This window comes from Cryptotermes secundus, unplaced genomic scaffold (assembly GCF_002891405.2).
Source record: "Cryptotermes secundus unplaced genomic scaffold, Csec_1.0 scaffold21, whole genome shotgun sequence".
In the NCBI taxonomy this organism is placed as follows: domain Eukaryota; kingdom Metazoa; phylum Arthropoda; class Insecta; order Blattodea; family Kalotermitidae; genus Cryptotermes; species Cryptotermes secundus.
In genome coordinates, this window is record NW_019742548.1 from 134882 (window position 1) to 157908 (window position 23027).

Genomic DNA, 23027 nt, shown 5'->3' on the forward strand with positions numbered 1-23027 from the left:
CAAAGAGTAAATGTAATGTATTAATAAAGAAAGAATACAAACATGATGTAAATACCTGTATCAGAATGATTGCAGAGTTCGCTGTTCTAAGATAGAATACCACATAGAGAAATCAATTTGGACGGTCGAGGATGACCTCGACCGGTGGTCCGAAATGAGAACAACCTACCCCTTCAACGGTTGGGAAGCCAAGAGCCCTTAGCTCCACTCGTTAGGCTGCTAAGTCGGCTCAGGAGGGGAAGGAGAGGGGGGACAGTAGAGGGGAGAAGTGCGCACACAGATCACGGACATGAGCCGACGTCACACCACTAGAGTGGGCCTGTCCACACGTACTATAATTGATAATTTTTTATTGATACAGCAAGAACTGGTAAATATGATTTATAAATGGACTATCAGATCATGATGCCCAGGTGTTCATACTACATAAAGCACAGAATCAGGGACAACAACAATATACTTACACGAAATGGATGATAAATAATGAAACCATAGCAAATTTTTTATTACATTTAAGCCAAGAAACATGGGAATCAGCCTCTGAGATGAAAATCACATTAACAAGACTTTCAGTTTATTTTTAAATATATTTTTGAGAACTTATTATTCCAGTTTCCCTTTAATTCAGAAAAATAATGTGTTAAAAAATTCATGGATCACACCAGGAATAATGAAATCTTGTAAACTTAAACGCAAAATCTACAATGAATTGAGGAATAATAAGAATCATATTTTCAGAGTGTATTACAGAAACTGTTCTAAAATACTGAGTGCTGTTATAAAAAAGCCAAAAAAAAATGGAATATGGTAAATGTATCCTACACTTCCACAATAAAATAAAAACTACTTGGAGTATTATAAAGAAAGAAATAGTTAGGAATACAAGTAGGATAGAAATAAATACAGTAAAAATTGGTGGTGAGATACTAAATAATCAACAAGATATGGTAGGAGAGTTTAATAAATATTTTGCCAATGTTGCTGATAAAATAAAAAGACAAACCAACAATAATATAAAATAATATAATAAAATCTCTTATATTAAAAAACTCATGTGGATATGATGAGATATCACCCATTATTTTAAAAATAAGCTCGCCATTTATAATTTCACCTATCTTACTTACTCATGGAGCTGAACCCTTTTGGAGGAGCTGAAAATTCTGCAGCTACTCAAGAATTTCCCAGCGTTTTATGGAACCTGAAGGTTCATCACCGTGTTCACAAGCATTCTGTCTCTCTAAGATCCATTCTAATATTATCCACCCACCTACGCCTTGGTTTTCCCTGTGGTCTCTTTCCTTCTGGCTTTCCCACCAATATCCTATACGCATTCCTCGTCTCCCCCATTCGAGCTACATGACCTGCCCACCTCATCCTCCTTGACTTGATCATTCTAATTATACTTGGAGAAGAGTACAAGTTATGAAGCTCCTCATTATGCAGTTTTCTCCAAACTCAACACCCTGTTCTTAAACACCCTCAGTCTATGTTCCTCCCTTAATGTCAGACCAAGTTTCACATCCATACAGAACCACAGGCAAAATTCCAGTTTTCTATATTCTAATTTATGCATTTTTAACAGTAGACAAGGAGACAGAAGGTTCGGCACTGAATGGTAGCAAGCATTACTTAAATTCAGTATGCTCTTTAATTTCCTCATGAATCAAATTTTGATTTGTTACTGTCGTTCCCAAGCATTTGAACTGTGACACACTTTAAAACATCTGTTAACTGTCTTTATGTCATGATTTTCCCTGCTTTTCTGGTGACAAGACAGCAACATACTTAGTTTTCTCTGTGTTTACTCCTAGACTCACCACTTACTAGCATCAGTTACAGTTTCTGTGTTTTTCTATGTAGTGCAATCCAAATGTCCCGAAATATGTTAATAAAAACTATTACATCTTACCTGGATCTTGTATATCAGAAGCATATGGAACGAATGGTGGTAGTGTCATAATAACAGCCATCTATGAAACTTAAAGTATTTGTTCATATTGATTTTCTGAGGGCTAAATTACCCAACCATCTGTTGTTACAGTTGGATAAGTTATGTCTGAAAGAACTCAATGTCTGCTCTTAGTGGTAAACTAGATTTTATTTTTGATTTTGTCTACTGTCCACTGTGCAGCAATGTCAATATTTAAAATTAAGTTTTTCTTAAAATTTGTCACTGCACTACTTGTTTCGACGTTTTTGGCTATTATCAGGTGCATTTAAGTTTGTGGGAAGTGCTGGGCCTTCTGTTGTACTGCGATTGATGTTTTTGTATGAGGTAAAGTTAGTAAGCAGGTTACAAATGGATATAAAATACAAAACATGTGATATTGAAACCTAGAAAAACATTAATTTCTCGACATATGTGATCTGAAAATAAAGTTTATGAACTCATCGCAGTAAGACTGCTACATACCTGATTGCTGAATATCACTGTGATCACCTTCAGAGTACTCCCCTTGGGAAGCTATGCACCGATGCCAACACCTTGTCCACCCTTCAAAGAATTTGGAACTTGTTTTGTGGAATGGCCTTCAGAGCTGCTGTCATATTACTCCTGACGTCATCAATGTCATCAAAATGCCTTCCTTTCAATATGTCCTTTATCTTTGGGAACAGAAAAAAAGTCATGGGGGCTAGATCCAGTGAATAGGGAGGGTGATCCAGCACAGTTATTTGTTTACTGGCTAATATCTCCCTCACAGACAGTATTCTTTGGTGATCTTCTTTGGGATCATTTTTGCACACTCATTCTTCATGTCATTTATCTTCAGTTAAGATTTTTCTGTTTCTCTGTTGATGTGTGCTTGCTCTGCTGTGCTTCTAACAGTCAGCCGACAATTTTCACACACAATTTGACAAACTTTTGCAATATTTTCTTCAGTTCTGCTTGTTGCTGGCTGTCCTAATCTCTCTTTGTCAGAGACACTTCCTCTTCCATCAGAAAGACGTGTCACCCTCATGTAAACTGCTGTTTTCTTCATAGCATTATATCAGTACACTTGCACCAACATCTCTCAATTTCGCTTCCACTCTTGGCAAGTTTAACAAGGAATTTAATGTTCTTTCATTGCCCTAATTCAAGCTCCAACATTCTCGTGATGGCACACGAAAACACACTTGGACAATAATAGATGCCACTCAGAAAAAGACTGTCATAGATATACAAGACAGCTGTGAAATGCTGATATGCCTACGTCATCAAACCATAATGAGGTTTCTGTTCACTGCTGCCATGGCAAGCGCACGGTGGCGAGTTTGCAAACTTTATTTTCAGACCTCGTATATTAGGTTATAGTGACAATTTGTATATAAGAGTAAACCAATGAAGCGTGGGAGGCTCCCTTCGGTGGAGATGTGGAGGGGACATTCATGCGCAGTCATGAATTTTTTCCCGCCCGCAGAAGGCGTCAGTCGCTGGCAGTCGGCCTATGAGTGAGGACGTGCAGTGAGCGCTCGTCGGATTCCAGTAAAGTGTAAAATGACGGAACAACATGAGCAGCGATATTGCATCAAATTTTGCCAGAAGCTTGGCAATACCCAAGTGGAAACCATTCGCAAGATTCAACAGGCTTTCATGGATGATGCCATGAGCAACTTGCGGATAAAGGAGTGGTACAACTGCTTCAAAGATGGCCGCACATCAGTGGACAGCAAACTGCATTCAGGCAGACCCTCAACAAGCCGAAATGAGAATGTCATTGAGCAAGTGTGGACTTTGGTTATGGAGGACCATTGTATCACAGTCCGAGAAATTGCGAACGAGATAGGAGTAAGCATTGGATCGGTACATTCAATTTTGACCGAGGATTTGAGCATGATGAGAGTGTCCGCGAAATTTGTACCAAATCTGCGCATCTGATTCAGACTTTCTTCAGCAAACACAACATTCCTGTGGTTCGTCAGGCTCCCTACTCCCCCTACATGGCTCCGTGTGACTTTTGGCTATTTCCCAAGCTGAAAATGCCGCTGAAAGGAACCCGATTTGAGTCAAGAGAAGACATCATGCGGAATGTGACGGCCTGGTTGATCACCATTCCAAAAGACACGTTCCAGAAGTGTTTCCAACAATGGCGGAAGCGCTGAGAGAAGTGTGTGCATTACCAAGGAGACTACTTTGAAGGGGATTAGGGTTTTGTACCCCCAAATCAATAAATGTATCTCTGCCGACCAAAGGTTTGATACTTTTTGAACACACTACATATATGCCTCTCCTTAGTCACTGTGTGAATGAAGTAGTCCCCAGGTTGATGATGCTAAAGTAAGTGGAATACATATACTTAGAAAGACTAACCCCTCCTTCTCATTGAAGTAGAGGTTCAGTAATGATAATAAAATAAACATGGTGGTCCAAGAAATCAATAAATATATGGTCAGGGGTCCCCATGGTTTCTGATGCCAGGAGTGCCCATGCTGGCTGGTTGCCAGCAGCAAGCTTCTGCTCCTGCAACACACTAAATGAAAACCACACTGCACAATAGATAGGCAACAGGCACGCTGAAAAGTAAGTATACGTGCTGTCTTTCTGTACTGCGTTCTGCCAGTTGAGGTATACATAGACATGGATCTCATAATTGTTGAATATATTTTGTGTAATTAATTTAGAAATTCAAAATTGACTTTTCATTTCACAGAAGTAGAAAATTGCTTTGATGTCCTTGCACTATCTATTCCATAACTGAATTCATTGCAGAGCTCAAACTAAAATACACATCATTCCCAGACAGACATCTGCCTTCTGAAAGACTGTCACGTCAGAGACGGAGCAGTGGAAGTACCCCACCAAATGCAGCTCTGTCTCTCAGTAGTGTAAGTATATTTTAGCAAGTAAAATTTTTTGATCCCCTTAGAAGTAAACTTAATATAACTGATTTTAAGTGAATCTGCTTGTAAGTTGTTTTATAAAGGAAAATAAATAAGCAACGAAATTATGTGTTTTTTACTTTATGTTTAATATTGCTGTTGCACTGTGTGTAGTTATTTCAAGAGCTGTTACCTCTGAGTCAGGCTATAAGAAAAGATGATATGACAAATAGACAAAATGTTTGTCAGTAGTAATAAAAAGATTGTAATCAATTCCAATTCCTTTCACATTCTTTGCTACCGATTACTGTGGAGTCATTAGATGTTTCCTGTAGAGCGGTACCAGCATGAAATTGTTTGCTGAAGTCAAGTCCTCTTAGGTGTGGCATTATTATCTGTTGTACCCAGTAGATGGGCATTGTGTTGGCTATGTATCTTCACGTGGTGCTAAGTTACGAATTGTGAAGAAGTGCAAGCGAGTTGATAGCAGATGATTGTGGGGAAGTTTTGTTAAAAAATGCATAATGCATGGAAGTGCTAGGGACCTACATCCTGTTGTACTCTGTGGTAGTGTCTGAATGCCATTAGTGCCAGGCAGCAAGATGCAGCAGATGTGTCCCACAATCATATGCTAATTAATAACTGCAGCTTGTGTGGACTGTGTATGAGTGGACACAGCATTTTGTATTTGGCTCTTGCAGCAGAAGTGGCAATCTTAGCAGTGTGTGGAAAGTAGAAAATCTGTGCAAATTGAATTTTACATGTGTTGTTCTCCAGTACTGATTTTTGATATGTGGACAGGGATGAGGATGTATTTTTCACGTTTTTAAGTCGGAAAATGCATGGATGCATTCAGTTTGACCCATAACTGAGGTCATAAATAACATACCATGAAAAAAGATTACACAGTACCATCAAGGTGCTGTGTATGAGGTATGATAATAAACTTGGCGAATTCATTACCGTGTGCTTGCTGTGGCAACAGTGGACAGAAACCTCAGTATGGTTTGATGACTTTGGCATATCACCATTTTACAGCTGTGTTGTTGTTAATCCATGGCAGTCTCTTTCTATTATTGTCTGAGTATGGTTTGGTGTGCCATTGCAATAATGTGAAAATTTGCAATGCCTTTTGGAGAGATAAGATGACATTTTGGGCCATGTCATCACAAGTGATGAAACATGGGTCTTCCAATATGACCCTGAAATGAAGCGGCAAGTGCACAGAGGAAGACTGCCAGTTCTCCACAACCAAAAATATTCTGTCAGTCCAAATCAAGAGTCAAAACAATGTTGCTAATTTTTTTTTTGTATATCATAGGAATTGTTCATTATGAGTGTATACCAACTGGATGATCAATAACCAAGTTTACTATTTGGAAGTACTTAAAAACGGCTGCATGAAAAAGTGACATGGAAACGACCGACATTTTTTGCCAACAACTTGTGGATCTTGCATCATGACAATGCACCTGCCCACACGGCGCTGTCTTGTGAGGGAGTTTTTAGCTAGCAGACAAATAACTATGCTGGAACACCCTCCTTGTTCACCAGATCTTGCCCCCAGTGACTTTCTTCTGTTCCTGAAAATAAAGGAAATATTGAAATGAAGACATTTTGTTGACATTGATGACATCATGAGTAATAAGATGGCAGCTCTGAAGGCCATTCCACAGAACCAGTTCAGAAATTGTTTTGAAGGGTGGACTAGGCACTTGCATCAGTTCATAGCTTGCCAAGGGGAGTACTTTGAAGGTGACCATGGTAATATTCAGCAATGAGATATGTAACGCTTTTACCACAATGAGTTCGCGAACTTTATTGTCAGACCACGCAAATATTGTTTACCAGTGAGGACTTGTGTTTGATCATTCTGTGCCACCTTGTACAACATGTAATGGCACATATTACATGTACTTTTAAAGGATAAGGTGTTAAATATCTTGCATTTTAAACGATCAGCTGTAAACAATACGTTATTGTCAGCATTTTAATACTATTCTGATATCTAAAGCTTCCCAAGCCTGGGGTTGGGTGGTGCTCTTATTCACAGGCCATATTTTTATATGATTAGATTTTATTCATATGAGGGAAGGAGTGACTTAGAGATGCTGGCTTTAATCTGCAGATGTAATCAAGAAGGCTGTCATAACATCATTATGCTACATGAACAAAAACAATTAATGTTCCATGATCAGTTGTCTGCCTCGATAATTGGAGAATGATTTTGCATGGATAGTGATTACTCTGAGTATGCTACAGATCTAAGCATTTTGTGATTTGTTTATGTTGATGTATTGCACCCATAGCATGTAATTATAACATACTTGAGTCTTCTGAAATATGTATTACAATGCTGATTGTTTCCTTGTTTCTTAAATTTTGTTTTACCTCTGAAGTTGAGTGAGCACCATTGAAAGAGAAACAAGAAGCTCACAGAACTTCCATTTTTCTCATGTGCCATGTTGTGTGCAACTACATCCTCTTTGTTTTCATAATACAGTCAACTCTCAATTATCTGGGATAATGGTGGTGATGGAAATCACGATTAATCAGAAACCCGGTTAAGGCGAATGTTATTAAAAGTAGTACAGTAATACTGTACCTTCATAATACTATAGGCCTACCTGTATTTAAATTTACTCAACCTCATATTTTTATGTCATCTCATGGCCTATTTAATACTTTTTTTTACATTATACTGAAGTGTGAATTAGTAATTTCAATCACAGTGTTCAACAACATCCAACACTTTTTACGAATATTCACACTTAACACTTAAAAAAATTAATATTGTCGTTTGCTTTTTCGCGGCATTTTCCTCTTTAAGGATATCTGCATGAAACCTGCGTAATATTAGCTTGTCACTTAATAAACTGTTCTCTTCACTCTCAAAATAGTCTAGTAAGGATTCCAAATGATTAAGAGCAGCACCATGTGATATTTTCTTACTAGCAGCACTGTCCACCTCTTCATCATTCTCACTTTCTTCCCACTCTTCTGGCTGCACCCCCACCTAACTTATGATTTCGTCACTGCTTAACATTTCGAAGCCCGGCTCACACGAGTTACTATTGAATACTTAACACAACACGCTTCCTTTTACACCATGACATTTTGCGAACGCACTTAAAGATCAATACAAAGAGGCTAATTGGGGCGATGTATCTGTCCTTGAAACTTTCCACAAATCCTTGCATTCTTTCGCCCCTACCCTAGAACATTGTGTTAGCATAACGGGCCAAGAGAATGCAGAGCTCGGTTCACACTAGTGCGAAAATAGTGTTACAACTCACCATGTGAAACAAAAGTGAATGAATATTAAACAACATATAAGCCTCAAAAAAGCCTCAGTAGCCCTGGTTAAGCCGCAAACTGGTTAATCCGCCCCTGGATAGTTGGGAGTTGACTGTATGTGGATGTACACCTTTATTATCCCATGCCTGTAGTTATTAAAAATAATGTGGTAGAATGCCGGTTACCATAATTTGTTTAGCACTGAATAATTATTGTAGGGCTGCTACAGTATATAATGTAAAGATTGAAATATAATTTTCCTTTTTGTCTTATATGAATGTGAAATCAGGCCTTTCTTGCTAAAGTAAGAACGTAGAGTGAAGGTGTTTGAGAACAGTGTTGTGACATACACGGAAATAAGAGGAAACTGGAGAAATTGCGTAAAGGTGTATATTATAATTTGTAAACTTCAGTTTATATTGATTTCATGTTTAAGTCAAAGAGGGTGAGATAGATGGGTCGCATAATATGCATTGAAGTGTTGAGAAGAACATTAAATTTTAATTTGGAATCTGACAGGAAGAGACCACCCAGAAGACCTAGGTGTAGATAAAAGGATGTGATGATGTAAACTGGATATATGAAGTTCAGAACAGGGAACAGTGTTAGGCTTTTGTGGATATGGAAATGAATCAAGGTTCCAATAAAGGTGGAGAATTGACTGAATGGGCAGCTTCTCAAGGACTCACGTAGAAAGTTGGTTCAACTGGGAACATTTGTGCCTCGTATTTTGGAGATTCCCAATTCAGATATTGGTTGGGACATTGCCTACCCAGGCTAAGGTTTTTGTGGGTTTCCTTAGTCTCCAGGCAAATTCTGTATAGTATCTTAACTTAACGTCCGTTATTTATCGTCTGTCAGTATTGCAACACTCTTCCATTCACCACTCAATTTTTAGTTTAACATTATACACCTTGACACCACATTTTTTCAGACCCAAACGGCCATCTTCAGGTGTCTTTTACAATTATTTTATTAAATTGTGTTAAAACTGCTACACTGTCTTAGTTCATGTTCAAATCACACGCTGTAGTCCTCTTTTCAACGTAAAACCAGATAAAATCCTTTAAAGTTTCTATTATACCCACATTATTTTGGTGTATGTAGTGTCAAGGTGTATAATGTTAAACTAAAAATTCAGTGGTGAATGGAAGAGTGTTGAAATATTGACGGACGATAAATAATGGATGTTAAGTTGAACAATTGCAACGGGATGCTGAAATACAGAATCATAAATCATATCTTAAATTAGGCTATTGCTATTCATATCCTTTCAAAAATATTATTCTCTCTCATTCAGTCATATGATGGTGCATAATGTGAGTCACTGACAGCATCATTAAACAGACTGCAAATATGAAAAACACTCTTCTCCATGTAGTTACTTAATACACCTGAAAGACTGTGAGTACTTTCCTTTCTTCCTTTTATATTCCTACTTTTGATCAAAATTCCTTGTATTTATATCAGTTTCATGATCATTCTGTATTCTTGTTACTGGAAATGTTGTTCCAGTTACAACACAAACATTAATGTTCTCATAAATTTTGGAAATACTTCTCTTCTGCTGAATGCATAGTAAGTGCAATATTTTTTTCTCATATTTTCACTATTATGTCTGAGTTTTGCTATAAAGATGTATGATATGGGATGCAAAACTGAATTGACAACTGCTACAAATAGTAATGCTGATATGTGGGTTGACTGCAGGTGAAATCCTTGCTTCAAGTATCAGAGAGACTGATCAAAACTGGGAACAGCTCTGTTGTTCTGGAAGAAAAGGAAACTTTGCTGCAGGACTTGAGCACCTATATGTATCATCTTTGTTTGGGGAAGGAGCAAAAGATTGCCATTGGTGAGCACGAATTTTGTCATGCATTGAATAGAATAGAGGTATTCACTTTACACTGGTTCAGGCTAACTTTTGTCAGAAAATTTAAATTTGAATTTTACACTTACTGATTATTATTTGTAATGAGATTGATAAGGTTTTGATTAAAGCATTCCAATTGGATTAGTTATTTTTGAACTTGGCCTGTATGTAATTCTCTAGGATTGTCTGTCTGGAAGACTGCTATATTGCATTTCATTTACTACAGTAAAAATTGTGTTACTTGTATATGTAATAGAAAACATTTTTAACCTGGATTTTCCAGCAAAACCTATGAATTTAAAAATATGTAAATATAAAAATAGCTTACAATATTGTATGACTGTTCATTAAAGTCTGAGGTTTTGTTTCAAAGAAGTGTTTTAACAACAGAAGAAAGCTATAACATCTTACAAAAACTAATCTGATTTTTCATATACACAGGTAAACTAATTTAAATGCTACTAAAGAACTTGTCACTTAACCAGTACATTTGGAATGCTTCTAACTATAAGAAGTTTTTGTTTGACTACAATGAGCCACAGGTCACAAAGTGAAAGTAGTGTTCATCTGACTGAACAGATACAATCTCTCCTGATAAATGATGAAAAAGTTGAGGACCCTGGAGAAATTGCGGATGCCTTTAATACTTTTTTCTAACAATTACAGAAAATCTAAACTTGCATCAGGAAGTGGGAGATAATGTCATTTAATTTTTGAGAGAGGCATTTCATAGAAAATTCCCTTGTATCGAAACCATTCCAACCACTGAAACTGAAATAAAAAGTATAATACATTCCCTCAAAACAAAAAACTCTTCAGGAAATGATGGAATAACAAGTAAAATTTTAAAAGTTTGTGCATCTCTAATCAGTAGCCCATTAACTCACATCTGTAATCATTCACTATCCACAGGAATCTTTCCTGATTGTCTTCAGATTTCAGTAGTAAGACCACTATGTAAGAAAGGGGACAAGACTAGTATGAGCTGTTATATTTTAGCGTCCTGTTGCACTGATTTAAGTCCATGATTTATTTCACCGTCTTCTAGTGCATACATTTATCTACCTCACTCCTCTCTCTCTCGCACTACATGTTTCGGCACAAAAGTGCCATCTTCAGGTGCTTATTCAATTAACGTTAAACTAGTTCACTGCATGCCTTGTCGTCTTCATATTAAAATAATTAAAATATATATGATAAATATATATTTTAATTATTTTAATAGTTTAACGTTAATCGAATAAGCACCTGAAGATGGCACTTTTGTGCTGAAACATGTAGTGCGAGAGAGAGAGGAGTGAGGTAGATAAGTGTATGCACTAGAAGACGGTGAAATAAATCATAGTATGAGCTGACCGTCCCCTCTTTACCTTTCCTCCTGCCAAGGGGGAGACGCTGCTTCTGTCTCCTAGTTCTTGCTGTTGCGTTCTTAATACTTCCCGAGATATTAAGGGATGTCTAAGCAGTATTTACAATGGCCCCCTAAAACTTCCAAGTAACAAAAGTTTAATATGACAAATACAATAGAATACAGTACAATACATTGGACTGTCCAGATCCACTATTGCGACCTTGAAACAGTCACATCGCATAATATTAATGAACACACCCACTTAGGGGGTCGAAGCTAGAGCACTCCAGTTTAGCTACTACTCCTCTCTAGCAAACAAATAATAGAATACAATATAATACAAGAAAAATACTGACCCAATATTGCCAAGCAAAAATGTAAATATAGCCCCCAGAAAATGCCAATACAGCATTCCTCATCCCAAACCTCCACAGAAACACTCCAAAACCGAATTTTGACTGGCCATGCTCAAAAGGAATTTTTTTGTTACCTGCCTTCCCCGACTTCTCGTCCTAGAGTGTTCCTCTCTCTCTACCTTACTTGTCTCCAAAAAAAAAAACAGAACCAGTTGGAGGGGGGAGGGGGAACACGTGATAGGCCAGGACGGAAGAACTTTCTAGACACAAGAACTTCCGAGGAAAAGAAGAAAAAAGAGGGGGGGTAGGAAGAGAAACCGCTGAACGGAGCCTAAGTAGAACGCATTGCTCAAGTATGTCAAACTACAGGCCAATTTCACTGCTAACTACTTTCTCTAAAGTACCTGGAGAAGTTATGCACAATAGGTTAAGCCATTATTTTCAGAGTAACAATATACTAGTCCCAGAACAGTTTGGCTTTTGGAAAGGAATTTCCATTGAAAATGCAGCCTTTAAGTTAACAGACAGTGTTGAAATCTATTAATAAAAAAATGCATGTCGGTGGAAAGGCTTTTTACTGTGTAAATCATGATATTTAAAAACTAAATTACATTTTTTTGGCATTCAAGGAACAGTGTTAAGTTGGTTCAGATCCTACCTGACAGATAGAAAACAAAAGATTGAAGTAAAATCATCAAATTCAGTCCAAAGTACCTACTCAAACTGGGGAATAATAAAACATGGAGTTCCCCAAGGGTAAATTTTGGGGCCTTTACTTTTCATAATTTATATAAATGACCTCCCTTGTACACTAAGGACCTCATAAATACCTATAATATTTGCAGATGGCATTAGTGTTATAGTTTCTGGTAAAAATTTTGATGATTTCTGCATGTTATCAAGCTCAGTTCTTTCACAAGTGAGTAAATGGGTTTCTGCAAACAAGCTGTCCCTGAACCTAGAAAAAACAAATGTAATAAAATTTATAACAAAAAACTCACCACAATATGCATTAAACATATGATATAATGATAAATATATAGAAGAGGGAGTAAACACAAAATTCCTTGGCTTGCAAATTCATAATCATTTAAACTGGAAAAACCATATCGATCAATTGATTCCAAAGTTAAGTAGAGCATGTTATGCAGTTAGATTCATGTTACATATTAGTAACACTGAAACTCTCAAATCAATCTATTTTGCTTATTTTCACTCTTTAATGAAGTATGGAATAATTTTCTGGGGTAATTCATCTGACAGTAAAAAGGTATTTACATTGCAAAAGAAAATTGTTAGGATCATGACGGGTGTCAAATCCCGTAATTCCTGTAGAGATCTATCTGAGAGACTACAGATCTTAACTTTGCCTTGTGAATATATATATATGTATTCATTAATAAACTTCATTACAAATAACGGACATTTTCAGACGAATATCGATGTACACAGTGTTAACACAAGACAGAAACACTGTCTTCATAAACCAATTGCTAACCTCTCATGCTTTCAGAAAAGTGCATATTATGCTGGGATCAACATTTTTAATAACCTGCCAACTGATCTCAAAGGTCTCATGAATGAAAAGGCACAATTTAAAATAGCACTGAAACGGTACTTAAATACACATTCATTCTACTCTGTTGATGAATACCTGTTGTCTAGAAAATAACTTATGATTCTTTAAATAGCCTTGTGTGTAGTCAGTGTGTATTCTTGGTTTCTCTTGTGTGAGAACTCCATTGTGTCTGTACATATGTTTTGTATTTATATTGTATATTCCACATCCTACAGTCATTTTGACTAACTATCCATGGGATGCAATGCAATGTAATGTAATGTAATGCAATGCAGAATATGAAAATGCTATGAGAAGTGGCTAAGGGAATAAAGAAGATATGTGTAGTCATTCTATATTACAAAACAAAATAAAAACTAGAAATTTTGCTAAGACTAATACACATGGCAGAAACACATTTAGGGAAGCAGAATAATCAGTATTGAGACCAAACGAGGTAAAAGGAAAGACACAGTGTTATAAAATCTGACTTTTTCATGATAGTGTTGTCTGGAACTTGACATTGTGTATTCTTTATGGTTGACATCAGCATTTCAGAGGAACCTGCTGTCCCCCATCTTCAGGTTTTAAGTGATCAGGGTGAGGATGCAGTCAGGTTATATGTGTATGTTGGCAGGAAGATGATCACTCAGTCCTAACAATTCTCTTGACCTGAACTGGGACCCTCCTGTCATGCTCCATGTCTGTATAACCTGACTATGTATATATCATACTCACTTTAGATCACTTCATCCCTGAAGAAGAAGGCAATATGTTCCTCAGAAATGTTTGTATCATCAGTAAGAATGTAAAGTATCATAACTCAGAAAACTATAACTAGGAAAGAAAGTTGTTAAAGCAGTTGTTATTTTAGAAAGCAGAAAATGTAAAAAAAGGAAAATTCAAGAAGGGGAATAGAATCAATATAGCTTACAAGAGAAACATTATCCACAGCTCCTCTGGTTGTCAATACATATAACCAAAGCTATAGAATTTTGTCAGTGATTGAAGTACTGATATTTAATATTCATCTTTCATTTGTGTACCTGTAGGTCCCTGCTATGTTATGGTTTCTTGTTTCATGATTTTAAATTTATCTTTTGGGTTGAGAGGAGACATGTGGTCAAGCAAATCCACCTTCCATGCATTGTAAACTAAGGCATGATCCTAAGTAACCAGATTTTTACTTGTGGTTTTGATTCCATCACTTTGGTTAGAGAAGTTCAAGGTTCTTGCCTAGTGACAGTGGGAAGATGTTTAGCAGTTTGAATGAACTGTTTGTGTTTCCTCTCTCCAGGATCATCAATTGTACATTTTAGTGTACAGAAACTTCTTTCCAAGGATCAGATCATGAATACTGCTAACTTTAATATACCAGACAGAACAAAGTTTCCTCCAGCTATAAATGAAACAGGATTGGTAGGTATTTATTTTTAGTGTCTGTAATTTAATCTGCTTCTTACTTCTCCAGAACTAATGAGCATTTTATGCAAAGTATGATATTGACTGAAGGCAGCAAAGCATATATTATGTGTGTTTCTGTCAAATAATTAAATCAGACTTTAACTAATTTTATATACTCTTAGAATTACACATATGAAATTGATGAAAAGAATATACTTCTTGTCTGTTGTGATAATGTTAGTCACTATACAGCAGTATATTAATTTGCAGTTAGGACCAATGAATGGGAAACTTACAGCTGACAAACCAAAAAATGGCTTGAAATAGAGTCAGAGTTTATTCTGACAGTGACAATTTTTCCAGTTAATATAAACAAAATCCATAAGTGTGAAGTGAAATCTCTAAAATTACAATTTTTGGATATCATGGCAATGAGTTTTGAGCATTAACATTTTTCATGAATGTAAGTTATGTACAAGGTCACAAACGAGAAAGCAGTTTTTTGTTTCAGTGTATCTTATGTGTTCTGTTAATATTGATTATACTTGTATTTTGATGTGGATATGTGATATACTGTGTAGAGGAGTGTAGAATGACTATTTTTATGTGTATTCATAAGAGATGGGATTAAACGTTAGTCTCAGTGTATTATTTGATGACCTGTGTGATTGGAAAGCAATATTGGAGATAGTAGAAGTTAATATGAGACTTCCCACAAAGTTCTCAACTGGTGCTACACTATTGTCATTGATATTTTAACATTTACTTCTGATAATGTTACTGTTCAGAGCTGTGAAACTGTTTCCTTATTTCATATCATCAGGCTACTGATTTCTTAACCCATATATTAAAAAATCTCCATAATGAGTTTACACACAAAGAAGTGAATTAGGTTCAAGGAAGGGAGTTGGCAGTAAAGGAATACAGGTGTCATAAGTTACGAATTTAAAAGTAAATTTGAAACTGTATTTTTTGTGTTATTTGATTTAAGAGGATAAAAATGGGAGCATAATGGGAAAGCTAGGTCTCTACATCTGCATGCTTCATCTGCAAACACTGAACACAGTTTAATAAAGTTCAGGGTCCAAGGTGAAATTTTCAGGAGAATTTAATTCAAATTTTAATTGTTTGCAGTACACCCTGCATTTTAATCAAAATCAAATATTTTCAAGCTTTCTGAAAAACAACTCATCATTCAAAATATGGGGAACATTTGCGGTAGGAACTAGGATTCTCTTTACTGTTACTTCCAGAATGACTGTAGAAACACAAGTCTGTCCCATAGTTACTGAGGGCTTCTTCTCTAAGAGTAGAGGGACCAGAACCCGAAGCTCACCACGCAACTAAATCTAGTTGTGAGGCTGTACGCGTTACCATTTGGTTCACATGTTAGACTATATTGCTCAGTGGACTGACGTAGGAAGCATTTGTCATTCCTTCAGATTTACCTTGGCCAGACTGTTGCTGAGAAGTATGGCCCTTCTGGTAAGACTTGCCTTGGTGGTGCAGTATTCCCTACTGACTATCTTACAGATGTGGCCGTGGGGAGGAATGCATCAGAAGTAAAAGCACAAAAGAGGTATGTTTCCTATTCATCATCATCATCGCTGGCAAAATGGCCCTTTTTGAGCCATAGCCTTCCTTAGAAGAGTTACCAGATCTATCTATTCCATTGTGAATTAGACCTTCCAGTTTTCACTTCTGTGGTTTTGCAACAGTAATTTCTTACTGAGCAAGGTTGTCAGCCTTGTATCCAACCCCTAAGCTGGAGGACCAGGTCCCCGAATTTATGTCCCCCAGTGATAGGGTGTCCTAGTTATCCCCCAGGCACTGGGCTCCCTTTTTGTTGCCTTCTATGACTTGCAGGGTTATGGAGGAATTATTCCAACCTGCCTGCACTCAGGATTTTCATATTTTTATAAGAGACGTTTTCTTGAGCCATAGCATTTTATAACGTATGACTAAATAAGTTCCATCAAGTGCAACAATTTTTTTATGTGAATAAAACTTTTGCAAGATTTGAGGCTTTCACGGCGGTGACTATGAAGAAAGCAGTCTTCTGGGATTTGGCACCGTGTATATGTGGTGTTAACCGACGTTTCGGAGGAACGTATCGCCTCCATCTTCAGGGTAGAAGAAAAAATATAAGAAATCTGCAAAGCGAAGAGACCGTGAGAACCGGTAAAAGCAGACTGTCCCAGAAGACTGCTTTCTTCAATTTAAGATCTTGCTTTTTAGTTATATAGACCCCCAGCAACTTTCATGTTTCTTTACCACTGATATGTAACTGTCTTGTGTGGTGGGCCATCTGCAAGTGTGTATGTCTCCTCTTTCCATACCTTAGGATTTCTGTTATTGTAATGGGCTAAGTTTTTCTTTAATATAAAACCAGTCAATGAATAATCCTCAGTCCTAGCTCTTGCAGGTAGCAGATTTTCTGTTTTAATCTGTGCTTATTAGCTGCAGGATTTGAGGTTCCCACTGCAGTGTTATGGAGGGTTCCATCTTCTGGGATATAGCACCGTGTAGTCTATTGAAAGTCCACCAAAGTTGCTGCTTGCTGGTTCTTGCTTAGCTTATTCTTTGACTCTGAAGATAAAGGCAGTGTGTTTCTCCAGAACATTTACTTCAGTGAACTGCACAGCATTGTATCCCAGTTGAACCCTTCTTGTTATTTAATCATCTTGAATTGAATAATGTAAAGGTGTTTCAAAGATCTTTATTTTTCTCCCCCATCTTCCTCAATATTATTAGAATGGAATTTAGGCTTATTCCTTCCTATTCCTTTGTTTTTCTGTAAGTATATTATGGATGATATTCTGCTCCAGTTTTGTCTGGACCTTCATAATTTTTCTTGTTATACATTCTTGGGGTACCTTTCATGTTACTTGTCCAAGCATTGGGCATGTTGCTGAAGTGGTGACACTTAAGCGTTCTTGGGGTAGTTTGAATCTTGGTTGGGACATTACCTATTCTTACTGAGGTTTCTTGTGGTTTCCCTCATTTTTCAAGGTAAATGCTAATGTAGTACCTAAAATCTGGCCATGATTGCTTCTGTTCACAGCCTTTCCAAGTCATTTTTACTTATATTACTATTGACATTGTATGCTCTGATCTACTAATGACATTAAATAAATAATATTTTTGTTTGGAGATACTTGATTAGAATCTCAGTCAGGTCTCTGGCTCTCCTTACTGACATTTTTGTGGCTCAGTTTCTCCAGGCAGGCATCAGGAGAGTACGTTATTCAAACCATGACAGCTTCCTTCCCATTTCATTTAAAGAGTAAGTTCAGATATTAAAACGCTTAAAGAAACTGAACATTTACATGTCAGGTTAGTTGGACATGTAATATATAAAACTTTTCTTAATATTTTATTACAAATTTTATGTCCTCTAATGTGCTCTGTTATTTTCAAATTTTAATGCATATTTTATTTTGGCAGTTTTTGTGCTTAGCAACATTTCACCACACAGCAGAAGAGGGTGACATCATATAACATGATCATGATTGTGATTAGTCAAGATCAGTAATGTCTTGGACATATTGCTGTGAAATGTTTGTAAATAGAATGTGTTATCTCTGAAAGTAAACAGAACTACCAATTTAAATTAAGGCCATTGAAAAAGTAAAATATAGATGGTCATAATGTTACAGGAGTAGTATGGTGTTTGAGGTGCAACTGGTGATCACAGAAAGAGGGTTGGTTCCTCCTGGTAAACTGGACCATCCTCTTACCTTTAAGATCCCAGTAGACAACACAACGTTTCAGGTTGATCAGGTATTGCAGGTAAGTAACTGCAGTACTGGAATCCCTGCTCATGAGGGTTGCATTACAAAGAGGAATCAAAATATTTTGTCATTTTTGCTACTCATTTGCATTAAATGCCTTTAATTTTTATTCAGAAATATTTAGCACTACTTATTTTAAACTTTCACAAATCCTGAAGAAAGCAGTCTTCTGGGATTTGGCACCATGTATATGTGGTGTTAACCGACGTTTTGGAGGAACGTATCGCCTCCATCTTCAGGGTAGAAGGAAAAATATAAAATATCCGCACCGGTAAAAGCACAAATCCTAATTATTTTTAGACAAACAATTTTGTTGCTTTTTATCTTTGTTGATCAGTGGTTGCCTTTACATGAAGGCATTTAACACTGAATGGGCTGAAAGAATGGAAACTGGCCACGAATTCATCATTAGCCCCAAACTTTATGAACTATAAAAATATCTTGAAATCAGGTGGTTTATGATAAGATGGTGAACTCTCTTGTCTTGAGACTGGTTGGATCCTTTGCTGAGTCAGGACAGTTTTGTTCATATCCACTAATATCGTTCTGAGAGGCTCAGTTTATTATAATCTTTGTATTTATGCTACACAGGAAGTAGTTAACTGAAGTGGTAACATTTCTGATTTGTAATTAGAGGTGCCCGGTTTGAATATTGGCCAGGGCATCTGACTATATTGACTGAGGTTTTGCATGGGTTTTTTCAGTCCCTCGAGACCAATTCTGGGATGTAACCAGAAATTTGTTCACAACTGCTTCCTTTCACATCCTTTCCAATTCTTTATTCACTGTCATCCAGTCACTCAGCAATATATAACTTGAGTTCTGACAGTGTCATTAAATAAATTACAAATACGAAATTTATGCTTTAACCCCCTAACTGGGTGCATTAGTTTTTCCAGTTAAAATTTTGTATGCAGTTCTTCTTTCACATATTCATAACTTTCATCATTGCATCACCCTTACAGTATTAAGTGAAGGGTACAAATTGTGAAGCTACCTGTTACAGAATTTTCTCCCTTTCCCCAAATAGTTCATCTTCCCTAGGTCCACATATTTGCCACTGCATTTTATTCTCAGATGTATCTTAATCACTGTTCTTCCTTAAGATCGAGACATGAAATTTTGCATCTGTATAAAACAAGTAAATTCATAGTTTTATGTGCATTTTAATCTTTTAGATTTGGATAGAAGTTGTGAAGATAAGGATTCTGATTGAATGGTGGCATGTTTATCCTGGGTTTATTTTACTTTTATTTATGTCATAAATGTATGGTGACCATGTGAATGTAACCTCTTGTTGGTATTAGCAGTTAGAATCTGAATGATGAAGTGCAGACCCGTGGTGAACATTATGACCTGCCAGCATTGATTCTCTTACATTTTAGGATAGGAAATAGAGAACAAAAGGGAACTGTATGTCCTAGAAATCACTGAGGGTTAGGTACATTTGTGCTGAATATTACAACAGATGTATTGAAAGTATTTGTGTGCTGTTTTCACAGTGTGCAACATGGAATGAGAATATGTGGAGTGGAGACAGCTGTACCACAGAGAAGTTTGTAACTCTCAACTCACAGATGTATATGGTGTGCAAATGCAGCATTCTAGGATATTACACGTGAGTGACATGTTGTCATATATAGCACTCTTCAATAAGATAGCAATATTTAAGTGTATTTTATCAATTCAGTAATTATATTGTCATGTGTAGGGTGTGTCACGTGACAAATAAATATACGTGGGTCTCAGATTCAGCGAATCTTTATTGGACGCTCACACGTACACACTTTACAACCATTAGCACCTGCAGTATTACAGTTACTGCTTACACAATATCTCGGCCAGTACTTCTGTAGCTCCAACTATCTTCAGTAGCAGCTATTCCAAGACTGACTTCTTCGGCGGTTTGTACCAGACTGACTTCTTCTTGTCGAAGCTGGGCTATTTATACCTCGGCGGTTGCTATACAGTGAGCCTCTGTTATAACCGTGGAAACTCATCTCTATGCAATGCTCACTGTTAGAATTACAGTATCGCTATTGTTGCTTCCTGTGCAGCAGTCTGTTCTAGCATTTCCATAGAAGTGACTCTTCTGGATTCCAAACATCTATATAAATAAAATCAGACAGGCAGTAGCATGCATGGGAAAGTTGAGGAATGCTTACAAAATTTTACTTCGAAAACCTAAGGGAAGAGAGTATTTTGTAGACCTAGACATAATTGGGGATGAGACTGAAGTTGGACTGTAGGAAGTGGAGTGAAGATATGGACTGGATTTATTTGATTTGGGACAGTATTCAGTGTTGGGTTCTTGTGAACATGGTAATGAACTTGCAGGCTCCATATAAGGCATGGAATTTCTTGACTAACCTGAGTAACTATTAACTTATCATTCATTCATTCATTCATTTCCTTTATTTTCCATATATCTGTACAGGCAAAAAACCTAAGATGTGGAAATAGTCCCTTTGATAATAATAGATGTATACATGTAATAAATTACATAAGTCACGCAACTAAAATAATAACAATAATAATAATACACACACTAGTCAAGTAACATAGGCAATGGAAAAAAAAAACAAAAACAAGAAACTTGTTACAATTGTAATTACTAAACATAATTTAAAAAGTGCATTACTATAAAAACTTAGAATTAATACAATTTCACTCAGATTACCCAAAAAATTAAATACTTTCTTTATTTCATTTTCCCATAAATCAGAAAAACATCGATACAGGACTCGTCATATACATACATACACATCCTCCACTTTCCATAAACATCTATACAGGGAACAGACCCAGGATGCGGAAATAGTCATCAAACACATACACAAAGTAACACAAACCACACAACCAAGATCACCCACATTAACTGTCTAACACATACAACAATACGAGGCAAAAAGATAATATCCTGATTAACAGACATAAGTCACTAGTAACCACAATACAACCCCTCACATCTCCCATACTAACTATATTAAAATGTGACGTTAAGCATTCAAATTTATGTACATTTGTAATTAAAATACTCATTTAATGCATAAAAAGAGTTAGCATGTAAAAATCTTTTTAGGGCACATTCAAAGGATTTCTGGTTATTAGATAATTGTTTCAGCTCTTTAGGCAGATGATTGAAGATTTTTATACCAGAATAATATGCACCCTTTTGAACTTTAGTAAGAGAAGTACTCGGGGGAAATAGGTTAACATTTTGTCTGGTACCAATATTATGAACCTCCGTATTTCTTGTAAACAAATGCATGTTATTTATAGTGTGTTGCATTAAGGAATATATGTATTGCGAACACAAAGGCAGAATTTTCATTTCCTTGAAAGAGTCTCTACATGAATCTCTTTTCTTTAATCCCATCATAATCCTTATAATTTTCTTTTGGATCATAAAAAGTTTCGTCATGTATGAAGAATTGCCCCAGAAGATAATTCCATATGTCATCACAGAATGTATATAAGCAAAATAAATCATTCTTAAGCTACTTAATGATATCATAGGCTTAACTGATCTCATGAGAAAGCAAGACGAACTCAATTTAGTAACCAGGTAATCAATATGATACTTCCAACACAGCCTATTATCAATATTTAGGCCTAAAAATTTGATACACTCTAAGTTAGTTGGTAAATTTTGATCAATATTGTTATTCATATTATGATCCTCATAGTTCATTAAAGTGAACTGGAGAATGTGGGTTTTATGAATATTTAATTTTAACAGATTGGTTCTGGACCATGTATTAATATTGCAAAATATTCTGGTCATGGTTGATTTGTAGTTGGCATATTCTGGATCAGTCACTATTATACTTGTATCATCTGCATATAAGAATATGTTTGTTCCATTAATTGAAACCTTAGTTATGTCATTTATATACAAGAGGAAAATAAGTGGGCCAAGAATTGAACCTTGGGGTACACCAAATTTTACTTCTGCCCAACTAGACGAGCTATTAATAGAACTGTTAGGGACAAGGGTTACTCTTTGATATCTTCCATTCAGGTAAGATTTAATTAAGGCACCAAATTTGCCAGTTATTCCATAAAACTCTAATTTTTTGATAAGTATATCATGATTGATGCAATCAAAGGCTTTGTGTAAGTCGCAAAATATTCCTCCAACAAACTGTCTATTATTCATTGCTTTTAGTATTTCCTCTATTAATTTGAAAGATGCTTTCTCTGTAGATGAATTAGGTCTAAAACCATATTGATTATTGTCCAATATAAGATTATTGTCTATATGTTCATACAATTTATTATAGATAACCCTTTCAAGAACCTTAGAAAAGGCTGACAATAATGAAATAGGCCTATAGTTGGCTGGTTCATATTTATTACCACTTTTGAAAATTGGCTTAACGACAGCAAATTTCATTCTGTCTGGAAACGTTCCCTGGGCAAGGGATTGGTTACAAATGTAAGTTAGTGGCGAAGTTATATATGGCATACTTGCTTTTAAAATTCTAGTGGAAATTTCATCATAACCATGTGAAGACTTGGTTTTCAAAGATTTGATTATCTTTCTAATCTCAGCAGTTGAGACATACTGCCATTTGATAGATTTAAA

At 36.3% G+C, this 23027-nt stretch overlaps 1 protein-coding gene across 6 annotated transcripts in view; it reads left to right on the forward strand.

Moving 5' to 3' along the window:
- LOC111873237 overlaps nucleotides 1-23027 on the forward strand; it is a 123365-nt gene that overhangs the window by 74407 nt on the left and 25931 nt on the right. For all 6 annotated transcript variants that reach the window (XM_023867777.2, XM_033755016.1, XM_033755018.1 and 3 more), the window contains 6 exons: nucleotides 4694-4809; nucleotides 9811-9955; nucleotides 14536-14657; nucleotides 16085-16221; nucleotides 18302-18434; nucleotides 19939-20054. In XM_023867777.2, the coding sequence (XP_023723545.1) occupies nucleotides 4694-4809; nucleotides 9811-9955; nucleotides 14536-14657; nucleotides 16085-16221; nucleotides 18302-18434; nucleotides 19939-20054 (769 nt within the window). The remainder of the gene's footprint in view (nucleotides 1-4693; nucleotides 4810-9810; nucleotides 9956-14535; nucleotides 14658-16084; nucleotides 16222-18301; nucleotides 18435-19938; nucleotides 20055-23027) is intronic.